The sequence below is a fragment of the Chelonia mydas genome, chromosome 1 (assembly GCF_015237465.2).
Source record: "Chelonia mydas isolate rCheMyd1 chromosome 1, rCheMyd1.pri.v2, whole genome shotgun sequence".
In the NCBI taxonomy this organism is placed as follows: Eukaryota; Metazoa; Chordata; order Testudines; family Cheloniidae; genus Chelonia; species Chelonia mydas.
This window is the reverse complement of record NC_057849.1, coordinates 61,482,870-61,504,249: the sequence shown is the minus strand read 5'-3', so window position 1 is coordinate 61,504,249 and position 21,380 is coordinate 61,482,870. Positions and strand designations below refer to the sequence as shown.

At 40.4% G+C, this 21,380-nt stretch overlaps 1 protein-coding gene across 3 annotated transcripts in view; it reads right to left on the bottom strand.

Annotated features, from left to right (window-relative positions):
* EPSTI1 (epithelial stromal interaction 1) overlaps window positions 1-21,380 on the bottom strand; it is an 81,275-nt gene that overhangs the window by 855 nt on the left and 59,040 nt on the right. For all 3 annotated transcript variants that reach the window (XM_037894635.2, XM_037894641.2, XM_043533331.1), the window contains 3 exons: window positions 12,590-12,663; window positions 8,597-8,702; window positions 1,893-1,936 (listed from right to left, as the gene is read on the bottom strand). In XM_037894635.2, coding sequence (XP_037750563.1) covers window positions 1,916-1,936; window positions 8,597-8,702; window positions 12,590-12,663 — 201 coding nt within the window. In that variant the 3' untranslated portion in view covers window positions 1,893-1,915. The remainder of the gene's footprint in view (window positions 1-1,892; window positions 1,937-8,596; window positions 8,703-12,589; window positions 12,664-21,380) is intronic.

The window sequence follows — 21,380 nt, the reverse complement described above, 5'->3', positions numbered from 1 at the left end:
TGGTGATGTACATTATATACCAGATATTGTAGGGATTGTGAAAAAAAAGAGAGTTACAATTAACTCAGCTCATTTAGCTACATAATTTTTTTTTAAAAAAACCCTTAAGTATTGTTATCTGAAAAGTGACGGTAAAATGGAACTTTCTTCCATAGACATACTGCCAGTGTCCATTTACCACCGTATATGCCTACTTCACCAACTTGAGCAAGGTTTTACTGCAATTTACTCCTCTTAGCCAACGCAGAGCCAATACAACAGGGGGAGTCTATTTTAGAGTGGCTCATGTATCAGCGATAGAATTGGCCAAAAGGGTAGACATGGCAATGCGTGAACCACAAAGAACCCAGGTTGGCTTTCAGATTCCAGGTTATGCTTGCTGAGCTGGCACTTGCCTGCCTCTCCATCCCTGACAGAGAGAGAGCGAGAGAGCGAGAGCGAGAGCCACACACACACACACACACACACACACCCCCCACACCCACACCTTGTAAGCTGAGCAGACTTGAGCTGGAATTCATTAAAAGATAATATAGAGCACTCTTCAGAATACATCCATGTTAAAAAAAAAATCATTCCAAAGATAACTGTTTAAATTAATGAAAAAAAGATAAAGAACCACTAGGGGGTTTTGTCCCATAGGGGACACAGGGCAATGAAAGGGAACATTTAAAAACAAAGTAATCCCACAGAATTTAAAACAAAACAGGGTTGGTTTTTTTAAGTCTCTCCACACACATTCTATCACTTGAAGAGATGATATTCTGAGCCCTATTCCAAGGCCAGAGCTATGAAAGACATCAATACTGGGGCATCAGATACCCCAGACCTCATATTTTAAGATTCCAGGAGTCCTAGTTCTGCTAAGCTTTCAATTCTGTTCCTTGGGGATTGTGAATTAGCAGGGAAGAAAATCTAAAGAAAATCCTTTCCTTTCTAAAATACGGCAGTTTATTTCTATGTTGCATCCTTCAAACAGTATCACAGAGAGAGGTATAATAGAGACTAACACTTTACAGATTTAAGGATTTGCAGAATGGAGTGTGGCAATTTGTACAGGCAGGAGGAAAAAGCAAGAGACTGAGATGAAAAGAAGATAAATGGAGACACAATAAAGAAGAAAATTCCATTTTAAAACAAAGGGCCTGATTCCCACATCACCTCCACCAGTTTTAGGAAAGTGAACTCCACTGACTTCTGTGGTGTCCCTTTTAATTTACACTTGTGTATGTGGGAGGAGGATTAGGGCCACAACATTTTAGAAACTTTATCCATAAATGGAAGAATAGGTAGCACACATTAGATGCACAGGTAGCATTTCATTTATGGTACTCCACCACCCCATGTTTTCAGAAACCTATGTCCATGACTGTGTAACAGAAGACAGGTTTTCCGAAGTGAGAACTGGTCTATATTGGTCAATGGTGTAGTTGCACTGATGTAGCTATACTGATACTAGTGTAGATGTGATGCTCCAGTTTAAACTCTTACTTGCAGTGGTGCAGCTTACCTTGGGTTGAAATAGTATACATAACACAATGATACAAATTCTGCAGTCGGTTACAGCCAGCTGGTCTCATACACTTCAGTGGGGTTGTATAGATCGGATTTGGCCCTCAATTATACATGTACAACTCCACTATGTGAATGATCACATGGCTATAGCTGAATTGTATGTGTCTTTGTGTGTGTGTATATATATAAAAAAATCATAGCTATATTATGTAACTGTGTAGACTAAAGTTAACAATCATTTACATGCTTAACACAAATCACCTCTTGTTGTGACATTTAATTACAAGTGGTAATAATTTAGTTTCCAGTTTAAAAGATAATTAACTTTGACATCTGCATAACACTTGAAGTCAACTAATATAGTTTATTATTCTTACCTTTTTTTGCTTGTATTATTCTTTTACTCAAAGTACCTTGAGCGCTAGACAAGAAAGAAAGGTACCTGTGTTAATACAGTATAAATACATATGCAGAGAAATATTTACTAAAGGAAGTATTGTTAAATATATAATTAGGGAGAAAATTTCAAAGGCACATATGAGATTGGGTAATAAAATTACAGTAAAAATATTAAGCAAATATTGACTCTTTTTAATATGAATAGAAGGATGTATTTACCCACGAGACAAAATATTTTCTGCATGGGTTCACTAAATGAGGTCAACATAGGTATTGTTCTGAATGTTTGAGATATCTGGAACACTCACCACTACAGTGCTGCACTTCAAAAGTGTTTTTTCTGGATGTGATGCTGACAGTCCTGGGGCCAGCTCATGCAAAGGTCCCAAGGCCTTAACTGAACACTGACAAAATGCATAGCTAGAAACTAGTCTGGCTCACCTGTGTGTTGGTATTGTTAAAACAGGTATTGGAGTTATAAAAATGTGTTCAATGCTTAGATTTTATGAAATGCTTGTAGCATGATGCATGCAATAATCTCATTTATAACACCTGTACTCCATGTTATAAAGTTATATTGAGTGCTTGCATTGTAAGCCTCTGTCATAAATTTAAAGGGAAGGGTAAACACCTTTAAATCCCTCCTGGCCAGAGGAAAAACCCTTTCACCTCTAAAGGGTTAAGAAGCTAAGACAACCTTGTTGGCACCTGACCAAAATGACCAATGAGGAGACAAAATACTTTCAAAGCTGGGGGGGGACGGGACGGGACAAAGGGTTCTCTCTGTCTGTGTGTTGTTTTTGCCAGGACCAGAGCAGGAATGCAGGTCAGAACTCCTGTAAAAAGTCAGTAAGCAATCTAGTTAGATATGCGTTAGATTCTGTTTTGTTTAAATGGCTGAGAAAATAAGTTGTGCTGAATGGAATGTATATTCCTGTTTGTGTCTTTTTGTAATTTAAGGTTTAGCCTAGAGGGATTCTTTAAGTTTTGAATCTGATTACCCTGTAAGGTATTTACCATCCTGATTTTACAGAGGTGCTTCTTTTACTTTTTCTTCTATTAAAATTCTTCTTTTAAGAACCTGATTGCTTTTTCATTGTTCTTAAGATCCAAGAGTTTGGGTCTGTGTTCACCTATGCAAATTGGTGAGGATTTTTATCAAGCCTTCCCCAGGAAAGGGGGTGTAAGGCTTGGGGGGATTTTGTGGGGAAAGACGTTTCCAAGTGGGCTCTTTCCCGGTTATATTTGTTAGATGCTTGGTGGTGGCAGCAATAAAGTCCAGGGACAAAAGGTAAAATAGTTTGTACCTTGCGGAAGTTTTAACCTAAGCTGGTAAAAATAAGCTTTGGGGGTTTTTCATGCAGGTCCCCACATCTGTACCCTAGAGTTCAGAGTTGGGAAGGAACCTTGACAACCTCTATAACTGTAACTCAAAGAGGACAGATGCATGACCTAATATAAAATGCTGGCTTCCTACCGAAGGTATTAGATCTTGCCCAGAGATCCATTGCAACCAGATGAGCCATTGTGAAACAAAGGACAAAGACTTTGTTAATTGTATTCCTATACCCAACCCCACGTGAAGAGGAGACCTGTGCATGAATTCATCCCATCATCTTGAACTCATAGTCTGGGAGGAAGTGAATAAAAATTCTTGACAAGAAGAAACTGGGTCTCTATGCTGCTTGACATTGGAGCATGAAAGATTTCTAAGCATAAGCAAGGGATCCCCAGCAGCTGGGCTGGTCCTAGTCTGGGCTGGCCCTAGTGGACACATAAAGCTTGCATATTACAGCAGCTTCTATTGCCTTTTGGAACCAAAGACTATAACGTGTGTGTGCGCGTGTGTGCGTGCGTGCGGTTACTTGCTTTAACCTTGTAAATAACTCACTTTTTCTTAGTTAATAAATCTTTCATTATAGGATTGGCTACAAGTGTTTTCTTTCGTGTAAGATCTAAAGTGCAATTGACCTGGGATAAGTGACCAGTCCTTTGGAATTGGGAGTAGCCAGAATACTGTTGTGATTTTTGGTGTAAGTGACCAAATATCAACAAGGCAAGCTTGCTTGAGTGGCAAGATAGATTGGAGTACCCAAGGGAATGATCTATGGCTCCATGTTAAGGCAGTTGTAGTGCCCAAGGAGTTAACACTTGAGGCTTAGTTGTTGAAATTTAAGTACAGAACTCTTCAACCAATTCTGGGTGTGTGCCCTGCTTAACAGTCTACCCTGAAGGTGGTACTCATGCCCTTGAGCCACTCCAGACAGCGTGACACAGGAGGAATTCAAGAGAATTTTTTTTACCTCAGATCAGATAGCACATATTTGCATATGCTATTTGATCAGCTCTTCAGATAAATAATCATTAAACTCAGCTGCAACCACTCAGGATGCACTCAATAAGCCCCCTATCTATACCTCTGTTTCTGCTGTAAAAGTGGTTTTAAAACATCCATTTCTTTCATAGTTCTTCCTAAAGGGTTCAACATTAAAAACACATCTTAATTAACTAAATTGTGCCCCAACCAATGAATACCAGCCAGACAAAACCATTAGCAGTAACCAATTTTTTTCAACATACGAATTTCCATACTGGATTGGACTCCTAGTCCTGCCAGTCCAGTATCCGGTCTCCAATCTCCCCGTGGTAGGAAAGCAAAATTGGTTTGGTTTCCCAACAAGAGTGAAACAATAATGTTCATGAGTGTTACATGTGCAATAAAAATGCCAGTGTAAATGTAGCTTTACACATGTGATTAGGCTGTTCAATATAGGACCACAGATTTGTCAGGTGACTCTACATTCCTTAACCAGGACTATATGCAACAATAAGCTTTATGGCATGTTGCATCCCTTGAAAAATTAGCAGGAGCAAACAGCACATGATGGCTATTGAATAAGACTCCAGAAGAATCATTCCAATACAACATGCTACAAAATTACACTGACATTGTCAGTCTCATTCATTTAGACACAGTTGCTTTCCCAGTAGATTCTTGTTCTACATATTGGAGCAGTACAGAATGTGGTCTATCTCAGTGCACCTATGCCTTCAGTGCATTGGCTTTCCGCTAAGTATTCATATCCTATAAGTATTCATACTTAATTGTGCATCACCAAAAGGAGCAGAGTCAGCATCCAAAAAGCATTCCTCATTCTTATGCATGACACAGTGTAATGGAGACATGAAACGAGATAGTAATATAACTCAAGTTGCTTTCTAGGTCCCAAGTTTACCATAGCTCTGTAAGGTTTTAACATGGCAGCTTATATTTTGTTAAAGAAGACTACATAGATTTCAGCAGTTTACCATGTGTTATCGCTCTATGAATGGGATAAAGGAAAGGCCCACGGAGGGCCCTTGATTTTCACACAAAAATAAGAGCTCCATTAAGGTACTTGCAATGTATTAATACTTGGCCTCTATAAATCCCTCAGTTCTTTAAGTATGGGTAAAAATTCAGCTGAACTGCATATAAAGACGTGCAAAATATTTGAAGTTGTTCTTTTCATAAAAAGAGAAGTAAACTGTATTTGAATTAAGCCAGATATACCATTTAGATCAATTATTAGTGCCAAAATAGTTGAGACAATTTGTCCGCAATTTAAACCTTGGGCTTTAATACTTTGTGAAATTATGAATCATACTGAGCTGACAGCTGTTGCTGTTTTCCAAAAAGAATGGTTTACAATGGTTGTCAATGTATTAAACTGGAGCCTTCTTCAAGATCTTCCCTTTTAGCCTGTGATGAACCCTACATCCCAAGGGAGCATCAGCTTGCAGAGAGCAGTGTGGTATTAATTTGTTTTACATTTTTAAAAAATCCACAACATTTGTCTCCCACAACCAAGAAAGGAGGTAAAAGCACTTGGTCAACGAGCTGATACGAAGCTGCATTTTGCTGGAAAGATTTATACTTTGTTCTTTAAAAGTGCACTGAGTTTCCATGATTCCATGATTTTTTTCTTCAAAGAAGCCAAGCAGAAGGTTTCATATTTTAAATTGGATACCCTGTGTCTTTCTTGTCACAATTTTATGGGGAAAAATGAACAGCTGTATCTTTGATGTGCTATTTTTTCCCTTCAAGAATGTATTAAACTGAGTATATGGTTGGCATAACAAAATGTTCAATTTAGATCATTTGAAGATAAGTGGATTATGGTGGATGAAAACCTTAGACGGGGGTATCCTTTGACAGGGATTTTAGTGTTTTTATCTATCTATCTGCTACTTCATGGAATCTGATCTGTTCCAAAAGCAAAGTATTTGCTCCCCAGAACTATGCTGAGAACTACATTACTGGCAGGTAGCTGTATCCAGAAAAGGGATGAACTCCCAGATTCAGGAAATCATCCCATCTGTCCCTTCAATTTGATGGTAGAATATCATGGAACATTTGACAGCTCCCTCCTTCTGGAGGAGTCACTGAAGATTTTTTCTCTATACTTAATTTAAACCAATTTTGAGTTCTAGAGATTTGGGTCAAATCATGGTTTATGCAATTTGTTTCGTTGCTTCTTTGCCTCCCCACATCACATCAAACTCTGAACCAAATAACCTTTAAAATAAAGTGGTCACCCTTTAATACTGGAGTGCAGACTATGTACTCCATTCTCTTCAAAAATGGAGAGCAGGATCCAAACCCTCCAATGGAGGAGTTTACAATCTCAGACCCTGATCCTGAAAAGATTTTTGCATGTGCTTGACTGTATGCACTCTATGTAGTAATGCAATTGGCTTTAATGGGACAACTCATATATGCTTAAATTTAAGCACATATTTAAGTCTTTGTAAGATCAGAGTCTAAAGTTTCAATCCTGCAAGTGGAGTCCTCTCCCAATCCTGGTTTGTGCTTGTAGGATTCCGGGCTCCCCTCCCTGCTGATTTTTTTTTTTTAATTGGTCACTTTAAATTCCTTCCCATGATGCATCATTGCATTTTTTACTCGTCCTTGTTTTATTTGCTCTTCTCTTCTTTTTTCTCTAATTTATAGTTGGAAACAGAAAGCCATTCTTTGTCATTTTTAGACAGTAGAAGGCAGGCTATTGTAGCTTGGGGTTTTACTTACATGGTGGCCTCTAAAGTAGTAAGGTTTCAGAGTAGCAGCTGTGTTAGTCTGTATCCGCAAAAAGAGAAGGAGGACCTGTGGCACCTTAGAGACTAAACACATTTATTTCAGCATAAGCTTTCGTGAGCTACAGTATTGTGGCTTTGTTTAGCTGATTCTTATAAAAAGAAGCAAGGATAAACACAATAGCACAGATTGCTGCATACAGCCATAATTGAATATGAAGTGATCTATATGTAGATTCAAACTACTTATGTTTTGTAACAGAAGCATGTATTATTTAGGGTAGTACATTATGGTGGATTGGCTCTGATGGCAAAGTTCTACTCCCACTGAAGTCATTGTCAAAATTCTCAGCAATTGGGCAGACAGACGTTCTTGTAGTTAGGACCCTGGACTAGAAGTCAGAAGATCTGGGTTCAGGTCCTGGCTTGGCCACAGGTTTCTTGTAGCATCTTGAAATATACATTTAGTCTGTGCCTCTGTTCCCTCATCTGCAAAGTGGGGGTTGTAATACTTCCTCTCCGCCCTTTGTCAATCTTACCTCCTGAGACCCTCCCCAAAGAGCTAAACATCTGTCTCTTTCTATGTCGTTGGTGGGCTCAGTTGGCCTGGGGTTTCTTAGCACAACTGTGACATGGATAGTTTCAATGGGGATGGCCCTTATATTGCAAAGACTTCTATCCATGGTTAACCAGGATTGCTCACATGTATAAATGTTAAACGTGTATTCAGGCCTGTAGGATTGGGCTATATGTGCTGGAAACAGACATCAGAAAACAATCACCATGGTTACTCAAAGTTGCTGTTTATCATTTAAGCTAGCATCGGTTTTCGCTACATTTGCCAGTTCACTTAACCCTATGTGCCTTTCTGCAATGTTTAATCCCTTTGCAGAATTTCCTTTTCAGCAAATTATCCTTTTAACAATTGCATTGGCCCTTAATGGGCAATTTCTGCTGTGGTTCATTTAAATATAAGGGACTAGTACAAATATTTTTGGATCACTCAGTGATACCATTATGCAGAACTGTAGACACGTTCATTTTTTATTAATGCGTGAATACAGTTTGGTACCTAATATTGAATATTTAATGGATTACAGCAAAATTCCATGATTTTTTTCTTCAAAGAAGCCAAGCAGAAGGTTTCATATTTTAAATTGGATACACTGTCTTTCTTGTCACAATTTTATGGGGAAAAATGAACAGCTGTATCTTTGATGTGCTATTTTTTCCCTTCAAGAATGTATTAAAAATGTTTACAACATTTCCAAACATCTTTCATTTAGAGTCTTTCGAAAATCTCTTTAAACCTTCATTTATTTTTGTTCTAAACTTAGGGAAGCAGTGAAAAAGTCTTGCATTCAAGGCAATCTAGTTCTGCAGTAAAGGCAGCTGTCATTTTTTATTTTGATAAGACTGCTTATATCAGGATTTTTTTCTCAAAAGCTATTGTAGAACTTATAGTAATCATCCTGGCAGACTGCCCATCAGACTAAACAGAACACTAAAAGAATAATATCTGGGAAGTAGACTGCTACATTAAAAACAAACAAAAAAAAGCTTTATTGATTTAAACTGTGGGATTTTGAAAGATGCTTTTGCTACTCACCCAGCTGTCACCACCAAAACGATCCATATTTTCAAAATGTCCAGATTGGTGAATGTCGCTTGGTTGACTTTTGCTTTGTAGTCTATCCAGAAAAGCATTATTTACCCTTAAAAACAAGGGGGAAATGAACATTAATAATAGCAGCTTGTTAAGAGGTTGACAGACTTTGAAATTCAATATTATATAAATTCTGTGAATGACTTTTGGTGCTTAAAAGTCATCTGTGAACCCCTTTGCTTAGTTAAAACTAGGGCTGCCGATTAATTAACTCATGTGATTAACTAAAAAAAATTAATCGCAATTAAACACATTAATCACAATCAATCACACTGTTAAACAATAGAATACCAATTGAAATGTTATTAAATATTTTGGATGTTTTTCTACATTTTCAAATATATCGATTTCAGTTACAACACAGAATACAAAGTGTACAGTGCTCACTTTATATTATTTTTTATTACAAATACTTGCACTGTAAAAATAATAAAAAGAAATTGTACTTTTCATTTCACTTCATACAAGTACTGCAGTGCAATCTCTTTGTGATGAAAATTGAACTTACAAATGTAGAATTAGGTATCAAATAAAACAATGTAAAACTTTAGAAACTACAAGTCCAATCAGTCCTACTTCCTTTTCAGGCAATCGCTCAGACAAACAAGTTTGTTTACATTTGCAGAAGATAATGCTGCCCACTTCTTGTTCACAATGTCACCTGAAAATGAGAACACGTGTTCTCATGGCACTGTTGTAGCCAGCATCCCAAGATATTTACATGTCAGATGCGCTAAAGATTCATATGTCCCTTAGTGCTTCTACCACCATTCCAGAGGACATGCGTCCATGCTGATGACGGATTCTGCTCGATAATGGTCCAAGCAGTGCAGTCCGACGCACGTTCATTTTCATCATCTGGTCAGATGCCACCAGCAGAAGGTTGATTTACTTTTTTGGTGGTTCAGGTTCTGTAGTTTCCACATCAGAGTGTTGCTCTTTTCAGACTTCTGAAAGCATGCTCCACACCTCATCCCTCTCAGATTTTGGAAGGCACTTCAGATTCTTAGATCGCGGGTCAAGGGATGTATCTATCTTTAGAAATCTCACATTGGTACCTTTGCATTTTGTCAAATCAGCTGTGAAAGTGTTCTTAAAATGAACAACGTGTGCTGGGTCATCGGCCGAGACTGCTATAACATGAAATATATGGCAGAATGCAGGTAAAACCGAGCAGGAGATGTACAATTCTCCCCCAAGTTCAGTCACAAATTTAGTTAACGCATTCTTTTAACAAGCGTCATCAGCATGGATGCATGTCCTCTGGAATGGTGGTAGAAGCACGAAGGGACATATGAATCTTTAGCGCATCTGACACGTAAATGTCTTGCGATGCCGGCTACAACAGTGTCATCTGAACGCCTGTTCTCACTTTCAAGTGACATTGTAATTAAGAAGTGGGCAGCATTATCTCGTGTAAATGTAAACAAACTTGTTTCTCTTAGTGATTGGCTGAACAAGAAGTAGGACCAAGTGGGCTTGTAGGTTCTAAAGTTTTGCATTGTTTTGGTTTTGAGTGCAGTTCTGTAACAAAAAAGTAAATTTATAACTTGCACTTTCATGATAAAGAGATTGCACTACAGTACTTGTATGAAGTGAATTAAAAAGTACAATTTCTATCACTTTTACAGTGCAAGTATTTGTAATCAAAAATAAATATAAAGTGAGCACTGTACACTTTGTATTCCGTGTCGTAATTGAAATCAATATATTTGAAAATGTACACACTTCACCAGTCATAAGAACATAAGAATGGCCATACTGGGTCAGACCAAAGACCCATCCAGCCCAGTATCCTGTCTGCCGACAGTGGCCTATGCCAGGTACCCCAGAGGGAGTGAACCTAACAGGTAATGATCAAGTGATCTCTCTCCTGCCATCCATCTTCACCCTCGGACAAACAGGCTAGGGACACCATGCCTTACGCATCCTGGCTAATAGCCATTAATGAACTTAACCTCCATGAATTTATCCAGTTCTCTTTTAAACCCTGTTATAGTCCTAGCCTTCATAACCTCCTCAGACAAGGAGTTCCACAGGTTTACTGTGCGCTGAGTGAAGAAGAACTTCCTTTTAAACCTGCTGCCCCTTAATTTCATTTGGTGGCCCCTAATTCTTATATTATGGGAACAAGTAAATAACTTTTCCTTATTCACTTCCTCCACACCACTCATGATTTTATATACCTCTATCATATCTCCCCCTAGGTCTCCTTTTTTCGAAGCTGAAAAGTCCTAGCTTCTTTAATCTTTCCTTATATGGGACCCGTTCCAAATCCCTAATCATTTTAGTTGCCCTTTTCTGAACCTTTTCTAATGCCAGTATATCTTTTTTGAGATGAGGGGACCACATCTGTATGCAGTATTCAAAATGTGGGCGTACCATAGATTTATATAAGGGCAATAAGATATTCTCCCTCTTATTCTCTCTTTTTTAATGATTCCTAACATCCTGTTTGCTTTTTTGACTGCCGCTGCGCACTGCATGGATGTCTTCAGAGAACTATCCATGATGACTCCAAGATCTCTTTCCTGATTAGTTGTAGCTAAATTAGCCCCCCATCATATTGTCTGTATAGTTGGAGTTATTTTTTCCAATGTGCATTACTTTACATTTATCCACATTAAAATTTCATTTGTCATTTTGTTGCCCAATCACTTAGTTTTGTGAGATCTTTCTGAAGTTCTTCACAGTCTGCTTTGGTCTTAACTATCTTGAGCAGTTTAGTATCGTCAGCAAACTTTGCCACCTCACTGGTTTACCCCTTCCTCCAGATCATTTATAAATAAGTTGAATAGGATTGGTCCTAGGACTGACCCTTTGGGAACACTAGTTATTCCTCTCCATTCTGAAAATTTATCATTTATTCCTACCCTTTGTTCCCTGTCTTTTAACCAGTTCTCAATCCATGAAAGGATCTTCCCTCTTATCCCATGACAACTTAATTTACATAAGAGCCTTTGGTGAGGGATCTTGTCAAAGGCTTTCTGGAAATCTAAATACACTATGTCCACTGGTTCCCCCTTGTCCACACGTTTTTGACCTCTTCAAAGAACTCTAATAGATTAGTAAGACATGATTTCCCTTTACAGAAACCATGTTGACTTTTGCCCAACAATTTATGTTCTTCTATGTGTAGGACAATTTTATTCTTTACTATTGTTTCAACTAATTTGCCTGGTACTGACGTTAGACTTACCAGTCTGTAATTGCCGGGATCACCTCTAGAGCCCTTTTTAAATATTGGCGTTACATTAGCTATCTTCCAGTCATTGGGTACAGAAGCTGATTTAAAGGACAGGTTACAAACCATAGTTAATAGTTTTGCAATTTCACATTTGGAGTTCTTTCAGAACTCTTGTGTGAATGCCATCTGGTCCTGGTGACTTGTTATTGTTAAGTTTATCAATTAATTCCAAAACCTCCTCTAGTGACACTTCAATCTGTGACAATTCCTCAGATTTGTCACCTACAAAGGACGGCTCAGGTTTGGGAATCTCCCTAACAGTCTCAGCCGTGAAGACTGAAGCAAAGAATTCATGCTAAGGTATTTACCATGACTGAGAAGATAAGGTAGGCATAGTGACATGCACAGTTCTCTGAAATTCTGGGCTTTAGGATATAATAATCAGATTGCCATCCAAATGCATTTCAAAAGATCCATTCTGACTTCAAACAAATAGGTAATTAACAAAACCCATTTTTGAAAAAAAGTTACTGCACTCGTGCACAGCTGTGTAGAAATGGATTATAAAGGAGTTGTGACAATGGGTGTCAATGGCTTGTCCGAGTGCAATGTTGATGCTAAAGATGTTACTTGGAGCAATCTCATTGCAGTGGTTCCCTAAAGCACAAGATTGCAGTTTCGTGAAGCTGTCTACACAGGAATTCAGTGTAAGCCATTTCTTCTGGGTTTTTTTCCCCCATCAATTATACCTCCTCTGTTCATTCTGATGCACTTTTGTTCTTTCTTGCTCTTCTTGCTCTCGTCTCAGTTCCAATAATTCACCCTGGGAACAATAAAAGTGAAACCCAAAAACTATTTTTTAAAAAATTAACAGTTATTCAGAAGATAAACCCAATTAATTACACAATATATTCACCTTAACTAGTGCACTATTTAATTTGCCAAACTTTTACGTAAATTTTAGTTCCTCTGGGAAGTAAGTTTTATTTACAATACCCAATCGCATCCAAAAAAGGCACTACATTTCCTCTTCAGCCTTCCACTGGACAGAAGCGCGTGCACCCTCTTGCAAAAGAAGCCGGGGGTTCTGACAGCTAAACTCAGATCTAGGTGGATCTACCAGAGGCAGGTGTCATCCAGATGGAAGGTCTTTACCTCCACCCTTTGTGGTGGTTCCAAAGACCACTGCTGCCTCCTGATGCAAGTCTGCAGTGATATGTGACACTATGCCATGAAGGAGGAAGCAAGCTTTGGAGGGCCCTGCAGCCCTGCCTCAGCCTCACCCTCTCCCACTGAATGGCTCTGCCTTCCCACTGACCTACTGCGGAGGAGCTTCCAAATGGTTTATCAGCCATGGGAGGGTGCCATAGAGCATGCTCTCCTCCCTTCTGTCCCTCCCTTTGCCCTGATCCATGGGTTTTGCTTCTCTTCTGCTTGCAGAAGTGGAGGGGAGAACAGGACCCTTTACAACATAGCTCTAAGTTTTGAAACTGCCTCTGTCCAGTGTTACTGGGACAGAGTTCGGGGGAATTTTATTTATGTACATTTCTTTGTTATTTAATTGCAAACTATTATTTTTGGAGCCACATTTATGCTGTTTTCCATAGCAGTGGCCTTGCTGAGCCTTTCTGAAGTCAGGCCTCTTGTTATTAAGAATACCTGGCTTTAAGAGAGTCCATAGTGACTGCTTTACACTATGTAAATATGCTCATTCAATTTATTCTTATCTTGCTGTATTGTCTGTGGATACTTGTTTATATCAAATTGAATATCGTTCTAGAGCTGGATCCTGCTACCCTTAAAAGTAATCCTAAATTATGCGAACTACTGCCAGTGATGTCAGAGGGGCTGTTCCCATGAGTATGGCTTACTCAGAAAAGGGTTGCATAATTGATTTTTTTTTAAAAAAATGTAGCAGTTAAAGTGTTACTCAAACACATGTGAGGAAATTCCGACCAAGACATCATTAAATTTATGCAGAACTGGTGATGCAGGATGGTTTGAAAGGTCTGAAGATGTTCTGGGAGCTCCAGATCCTTTCAGGACCTATGCGGTCGTATATTTTGGTGCCCACGTAGCTAGAATAGAATCATAGAATATCAGGGTTGGAAGGGACCTCAGGAGGTCATCTAGTCCAACCCCCTGCTCAAAGCAGGACCAATCCCCAATCAGAATAGAAAAGGGATGCAGTACAGCCATAGTAAGATGATGTGTAGACTCACTATCTTCCCTTCCAGCATCACACTGTGGTGCTGTACTGGGCCCCAAGGTTTCCTGACAGCTATCCCTATATCTCCTTGTCACCTAAGTATCCCCTTTGGTGTTTATCAGCTCCTGGAACACCGGACTGAGCCTCTGGAGACCTACCATATGGACTAAAACAACAACCACTGCAGAGCCTCCAGACACCACTTCCCAGCCTGCTTAGAGTTCGGAGTGGGGGTGGAATAGACTGGAAATGCCTGCAAATGCCAACTGGGAGCTTCTGACAGGGTGATTTATCGACAGTTTGCTGGGCCAATGAGAAGCCAGGACAGCGCAGTTGCTTCAATTGGAAGGGACAGACTGACTCAGAGACAGACTAGTGTCTCCAGAGGACAAGGAATTTTCGCTTTTGGAGCCTTTGAGTTTGGAGCCGAGAGATAAAATAGCCTAGGGAGTCACGGCTCATCTCCCAGTCCCCACAAAGGGAGACATTGAACTTCTGCAGGATCTAACATGCACTGGGCAGTTCCAACATTGCTGAGGTGAGTGTCCAGGAAGAGAACCAACCCAGCTCCATCTACTAAGAGCCATCTGAGACCTCCACAGGATGCTAGCCAGGGGGCCAGCTGAGGACCCTTTCCCAGTCAGCAGTGAAAATACTGTAGGAGAACCCCTTTTGTTTTCTTTAAGCTAGCCAACATTTGAAGCACTGCTACACCCAGCTCTGGACTCACACTCTTTCCACCTAGCTGGAAAGGTGCCAGGGAAGGAGCTGGGGGTGTGGTACAGTTGTGAATGGTTGTATTAATGTTTTAGCATTTATTGGTTAATCTTATCACTTTCTTTCTTTAGAGCTTCTGTTTCCAGTCCCAAATAAAGCCCCCCTTTATTATACTGTTATTTTGGGGTGTAGCATTTCATTTGTTGGCATTTGTATTATTGTCATTTGTTTCTTGTGCACTGGGTCATACTCCTTATTAAGGAGTAGTTGTATTAGTTATTTTCCCAAGGGACAGCACCCTAGTGTCCTGAGCACATAAGAGTCACCTTGGGTGGAGGCACCAGGCATTGCAACAGAGAACCCAGGACCCAACCGATATGAGGAGCGGGGAGAAGCCACTACGACTAGCAAATACCAGCTGCAGTTGTTGGAAGGAAGCACACAATGGGTGACCATTGTTGTTCCTACTTCCTTGCATTTTACACCTTTTAAGGTTACGATGGTGTGGCCCCGTGGTTTTGTTTATAAATCAGCGTAGTGAGCTGGGCCATGCCATGCATGTTTAATCGTTTAGCTCTGATTCATGCAACACCAAGTATCAGCCAGGTGTACTGGTGATTGCTAATGCTAACCAAAGGAACATCAGTTCCATGTAACTTGTTCTGAAGTGGCTGGGTCAGTACCTTTCCATGTTATGCAACATGCCATCTCTGCCAGCTGAATTACTGATACGCTAGGGATCTCATGCCATTACAGGTACAGTCAACAGGAACTGAAGCTACCAACTTTTGCCACTGAAAGGGTTCCCAAGGGAAAATGAACCTATCCTGCATATTTGCGATAGTAATGGAACACCAATAAAGGTGGAATGTGAATTAAAGTGATGAATTTTATAGAAAGGTTCAGTAACTAAAAATGAACTACAGAATGAAATAAATACCAATTTAAGTTGAACATTAATAAAAGCTTTGCAGTAAATATAATCAAATCAATAACTGGATAATGTGTTGTGTATCACTGTTTGTCTAGCCCTAAAAGAAAATCAAGATTAAGAAATAAAAAAGCCAAGCTTCATTTTCACTTTTAAAATAACTGTTCAACCTGAAAATTAAAATCCAGTATCTGATTTTCTAATGTTTGACTTTTAATGGCATTCATTAGATTTCTGCAATAGCTGTACCTTCTGAAATATACTGCAAATACGTAATACTGTGTTTAAAGTGCCCTAGAAAACATTTTAAATCTAGCAATATATATTAAAACCTATTTCCCCCAAAAAATTAACTGACAAAAACCTATAAATTTAATAGCTATATTGCACTAGAAGGTGCACACAAAAACAGAATTTACAATTACATTAATAAAATATTAGCTTGAAGTGGAAGTGAGTTAACATAAATCTGAGGGACAATTATTAGAGCTTTTAAAATATGTACACTTTAGAGTAGGTTTACAAATACCTACTGGACAGATTAACGTACTAATAGCAGCTATTGAGGCAAGGAGTACTTTGGTACTATGTATTAAAACAAAAATTTTGCACTCAGCCCAGTGTGTGTGTGTGTGTGTGTGTGTGTGTGTGTGTGTGTGTGTGTGTGTGTGTGTGTGTGTGTGTGTGAAAGAGAGAGAGAGAGAGTGAGTGAGTAAGAGTGTGTGAGAGAGAGAGATCAGTAAAAAGCATAAAAATCAGAAATTTAGTTAAAGAGAGATTTACCTTAGATGTGACTGGCCCCAACTCTACAATGACCTCCACACCGGGATGCCCTGGGCCAAGCTCTATGAAGGGTTGGGGCCTATGCTAGTTTTAAATGAAAAACTATTTCTTTATGGCACAATGTACAATGCCATAGTTATTTATAACATACATACCCATAGCATTTGAAATTTCATAAGGGTTTTATTTAGGAGAAAAAATATCTGTTGGTAACTGGACATAAGAGAAAAGGTGCATGCTATGATGGGAAACAAAAGCTACATACATTTCTTTTATTAAGTGAAGGCATATTTCTTGAAGGACCCGTATGTCCAATTACTGTAACAGAAGGAGTGTGTATAAGAGGCAGTGATAGGATTTAATGTTTAGAGAAGAAACTGGAAGTCAGTAGACCAGTGGTTCCCAAACTCGTTCCACGGCTTGTGCAGGGAAAGCCCCTGGTGGGCCGGGCCGGTTTGCTTACCTGCCGCGTCCACAGGTTCGGCCGATCACAGCTTCCAGTGGCCGTGGTTCGCTGCTCCAGGCCACTGGGAGCTGCTGGAAGTGGCGGCCGCTATGTCCCTCAGCCCGCGCCGCTTCCAGTGGCTCCCATTCTAAGCCTACATTTCCATCATTCTATGATTTTAAGACTTGGTTCTAAACACAACTGAGGGGAGATGGTGTGTGAAGCATTAGTTCTCTATTCAGAATCGCCTTCAGAATGGCCCCATGACATGCTTAGTGAGAACTTCTGTGTAAAGGAGAGGGGGGAAAAAAAACTATTATAACCTTTCATAACTGTTGTTCCTCGAGATGTGTTGCACATGTCCATTCCAGTCTTGGTGTGCATGCACCCCATTTACACAGTCACCATAAATTTTTCTCTCAGTAGTTCCCGCTGGGGTAGCTTGAGCGCCCTCTGCTGCCGCATGCTGGCAGTGCCAATATAAAGGGCCCAACTGACGCCAAGTCCCCTCAGTTCCTTCTTTCCAGAAAGCTCCAATGTACAGGGGTAGGCGGGCGGGTCATGGAATGGACGTGTGCAACACATCTCGAAGAACAACTGTTATGGAAGGTTAGTAACCATTTTTTCTTCAAGTGATTGCACATGTGCATTCCACTCGTGGTGACTCCAAGATGGTAATATAGGTGGACGGATCGGCGCTCATATAATGGCCTCATTGAGAGGTAGGACCACTCTGGAAGGACCTGCTGGGTATAAGGATTCTTTTACTTCCTCCACCTGTATGCCCAGGCTTCAGGCAACCCTCTAACATTTCGTGGAGTCATATGGGGGAGGCAAAACACACAATGCTGAGACTGCCTCATCAGGGGAAGGGGGGTCCTGCTGAGCTGGGTCTTGATATCAGTACCAGAGTCAGAAACCTGTGCTTCCTGGTGGGTAGGTGCTGCACATCTCTCTGAGGCCACTGAATAGGAGTGCCCAGAATATGGGGGAAACCCCCCACTAATTCCAAAAAGGCCACTGGACAGGCATAGGCCCCCAGTGACCTCCGTGGCCAACCACTTGATGGTACTTCTGTGGTAGGGTAATGGTATCTCGAGGAGGGGTGGCTCCAAGAGCAGATGTAGTAGGACCCAATCTCTGATTCGGAGGAAGTCTACCCTCCTTCCCCTGACCATGGAGGTGCAGTTCCAGACAGTGCCAGTGACCAGTGCAGAGGTGAAGAGTTGTGCAGAGTTGTGCAAAGCATTGCAGGTTTTCCTTTTGATGGTACCAAAGGGAGAGCCATCAGAGGTGCATTTTTAATTAAATAAATACTATTTGGAATTGTATGATCATGGGAGACTAGCTTCCCATATATAGATTGGAGAACAAGTGCTACTAAAAATGGTAGGGCCCAGATTTTCCTGGATAACAGATTCCTTCACCAAACAGTCACCAAGAACCAAGAAGAAGTGATGCCATTTTAGATTTAGGATTGGTGAGTAGTGAGGACCTCACATAAGAGCTGGTTGTAGGGGACAACCTTGGTTTAAATAATCATAAGCTAATTCAGTTTAAAAAAAAACAGATCTGCAACTTGATGCCTTGATTTCAAAAGGGAAAACTAAAGAATTTAAGGGAATTAGTTAGGGAAGTGGACTGGACTGAAGAACTCAAGGATCTGAATGTGGAGGCAGCTTGGAATTACTTCAAGTCAAAGTTGCAGAAGCTATCTGAACCCTGCATCCCAAACAAGGGGGAAAAATTCATAGGGAAGTGTTGCAGACCAAACTGGATGAACAAGCATCTCAAACAGATTATTAAGAGAAAGCAGAACGCCTACAAGGAATTGAAGATGGGATGGATCAGCAAGGAAAGCTACCTCTTAGCGGTCAGAAAGTGTTGGGATAAAGTGAGAACTGCCAAAAGCCAAGCAGAGCTGGACCGTGCAAAGGAAATTAAAACCAATAGCAAAAGGTACTGTAGCCATAGAAATAAAAAGAAAAGCAGGAAAGAAACAGTTAAGCTAAACACTGGGTGGAGATCAAGGATAATCTAGGCATGGCCCAACACCTAAACAAATACTTTGTTTTTAATAAGGGTAATGAGGAGATTAGGGGAGTGGCAGTGTGGTTAATGGAAATGAGGATATGGAAGTAGGAATTATCATAGCCGAGGCAGAAGTCGAACTCCAATAGCTTAATGGTACCAAATTTTATAGGGCCGGATAATCTCCATCCTGGAATATTAAAGGCACTGGTATATGGAATTGCAAGACCAATAGCAAGAATTTTCAATGAACATCTAAACTCTGAGATCATACCCTATGCCTGCAGAATTGCTAATATACTACCTATTTTTAAGAAAAATAAAAAAAAGTGACCCGGGAAACTACAGGCCTGTTAGTTTGACCTCAATTGTATGCAAGGTCTCGGAACAAATTTTGAAAGAGAAAGTAGTTAAGGACAGAGGTAAATGGCAATTGGGACAAAATAGAAAAGTTTTACAAAAGGTAGATCGTGCCAGACTAACCTAATCATTTTTCTTGAGAAGGTAACTGATTTATTAGACAAAGGAAACACAGTAGATCTAATCTACCTGGATTTCAGTAAGGCACTGGATAAAGTTCCAAATGGGAAATTATTAGTTAAAGTGGAAAAGATGGGGATTAATATGAGAACTGAAAGGTGGATAAGGAACTGGTTCAAGAGGAGACTACAACGGGTCATACTGAAAGGTTAACTGTCAGACTGCAGGGAGCTTACTAGTGGAGTTCCTCAGGGACTGGTCCTTCTTGGGACCAATCTTAAATAAGATTTTCAATGACCTTGGCACAAAGTGGGAATGTACTAATAAAATTTGTGGATGACACAAAGTTGGGAGGTATTGCCAATACGGAGGAGGATCAGAATATTATATGAGAAGATTTCAACGACCTCAAAAACTGGAGTAATAAGGAAATGGGATGAAATTTAATAGAGCAAGAATTTTTGCTATAAGATGAGGATTTATCAGTTGGAAATGAGAGGAGGAGAAAGACCTGGATGTACTGATTAATCACAAGATGACTATGAGCCACCAATGTGATGTGACTGTGAAAAAGGCTAATGCAGTCCTAGGATGCATCACGTGAGGTATTTCCAGTAGAGACAGGGAAGCATTAGTACCATTATATAAGGCACTAGTAAGACCTCACCTGGAATACTGCGTGCAATTCTGGTCTCCCATGTTTAAGAAAGATGAATTCAAACTGGAACAGGTGCAGAGAACAGCTACTAAAACGATCCAAGGAATGAGTCTCCTCTCATAAGGTAGGTTTTCCAAAGAGCTTGGCTTGTTTAGCCCTACCAAACGAAGGCTGAGGGGAGACATGGTTGCTCTCTATAAATACATCAGAGGGATAAATATCAGGCAGGGAGAGGAGTTATTTAAGTTAAGCGCTAATGTGGACACAAGAACAAATGGATATAAACTGGCCATCAAGTTTAGGCTTAAAATTAGACAAAGGTTTCTAACCATCAGAGGAGAGAGGTTCTGGAACAGCTTTCAAAGGGGAGCAGTTGGGGGAAAAAACCTAACTGGCTTCAAGACTGAGCTTAAGTTTATGGAGGGGATGGTATGATAGGACTGCCTACAATGGCATTTGGCCCATGTGAGGCTCCTAGTAGCAAATATCTCCAACAGCAGAAGATGGGACACTAGATCCGAGTTACTTCAGATAATTCTTTTCCAGGTGTCTGGCTGGTGGGTCTTGCCCACATGCTCAGGGTCCAACTGATCGCCATATTTGGAGTCAGGAAGGAGTTTTCCCCTCGGTCACACTGGCAAAGACTCTGGGTCGGGGTGGGAGGTGTTCACCTTTCTCTGCAGCATGGTGCACAGGTCACTTGCAAGTTTAAACTAGAGTAAATGGTGGACTGTCTATAACTTGAAGTCTTTTAACCATGATTTGAGGACTTTAGTAACTCAGCCAGAGGTTAGGGGTCTATAACAGGAATGGGGGTGGGGGAAGGTTCTGTGGCCTGCAACTTGCAGAAAGTCAGACTAGATGATCACAATGGTTCCTTCTGGCCTTAGAGTCTACATAGGGCTCGCCCAGTGCTGAGCACTGTGGCGATCCTGCTGGCTCCCCTATGTCTGTGAGCACCGATAGGACTGACTCTTGAAATGCTGGCGATACCGGCTCTGTCAGGGTTAGAAGCTCCCTCACAGCCACAAATGCCTCTGGCATGGTCGGTACCAAGACAGTGTTGGTACAGAGCGGTATCACAGATGTGGAAGGTGCTCCTTCTGGTTCCGGACTTGACAGTGCCGAAGTCTACGGGTCTGGCTTTTGCGGTGCTGAAGCAAAGGAATGCTTGGGCTTAGACCGCACTCGACTCTGATCCACGTGCCTAACAGACTTCGATGCCGAGGAATCACCCCCTTTTAGCCGTCTGCTTCTTATGTTTTTTCTTAGGTACTCGGGATGGT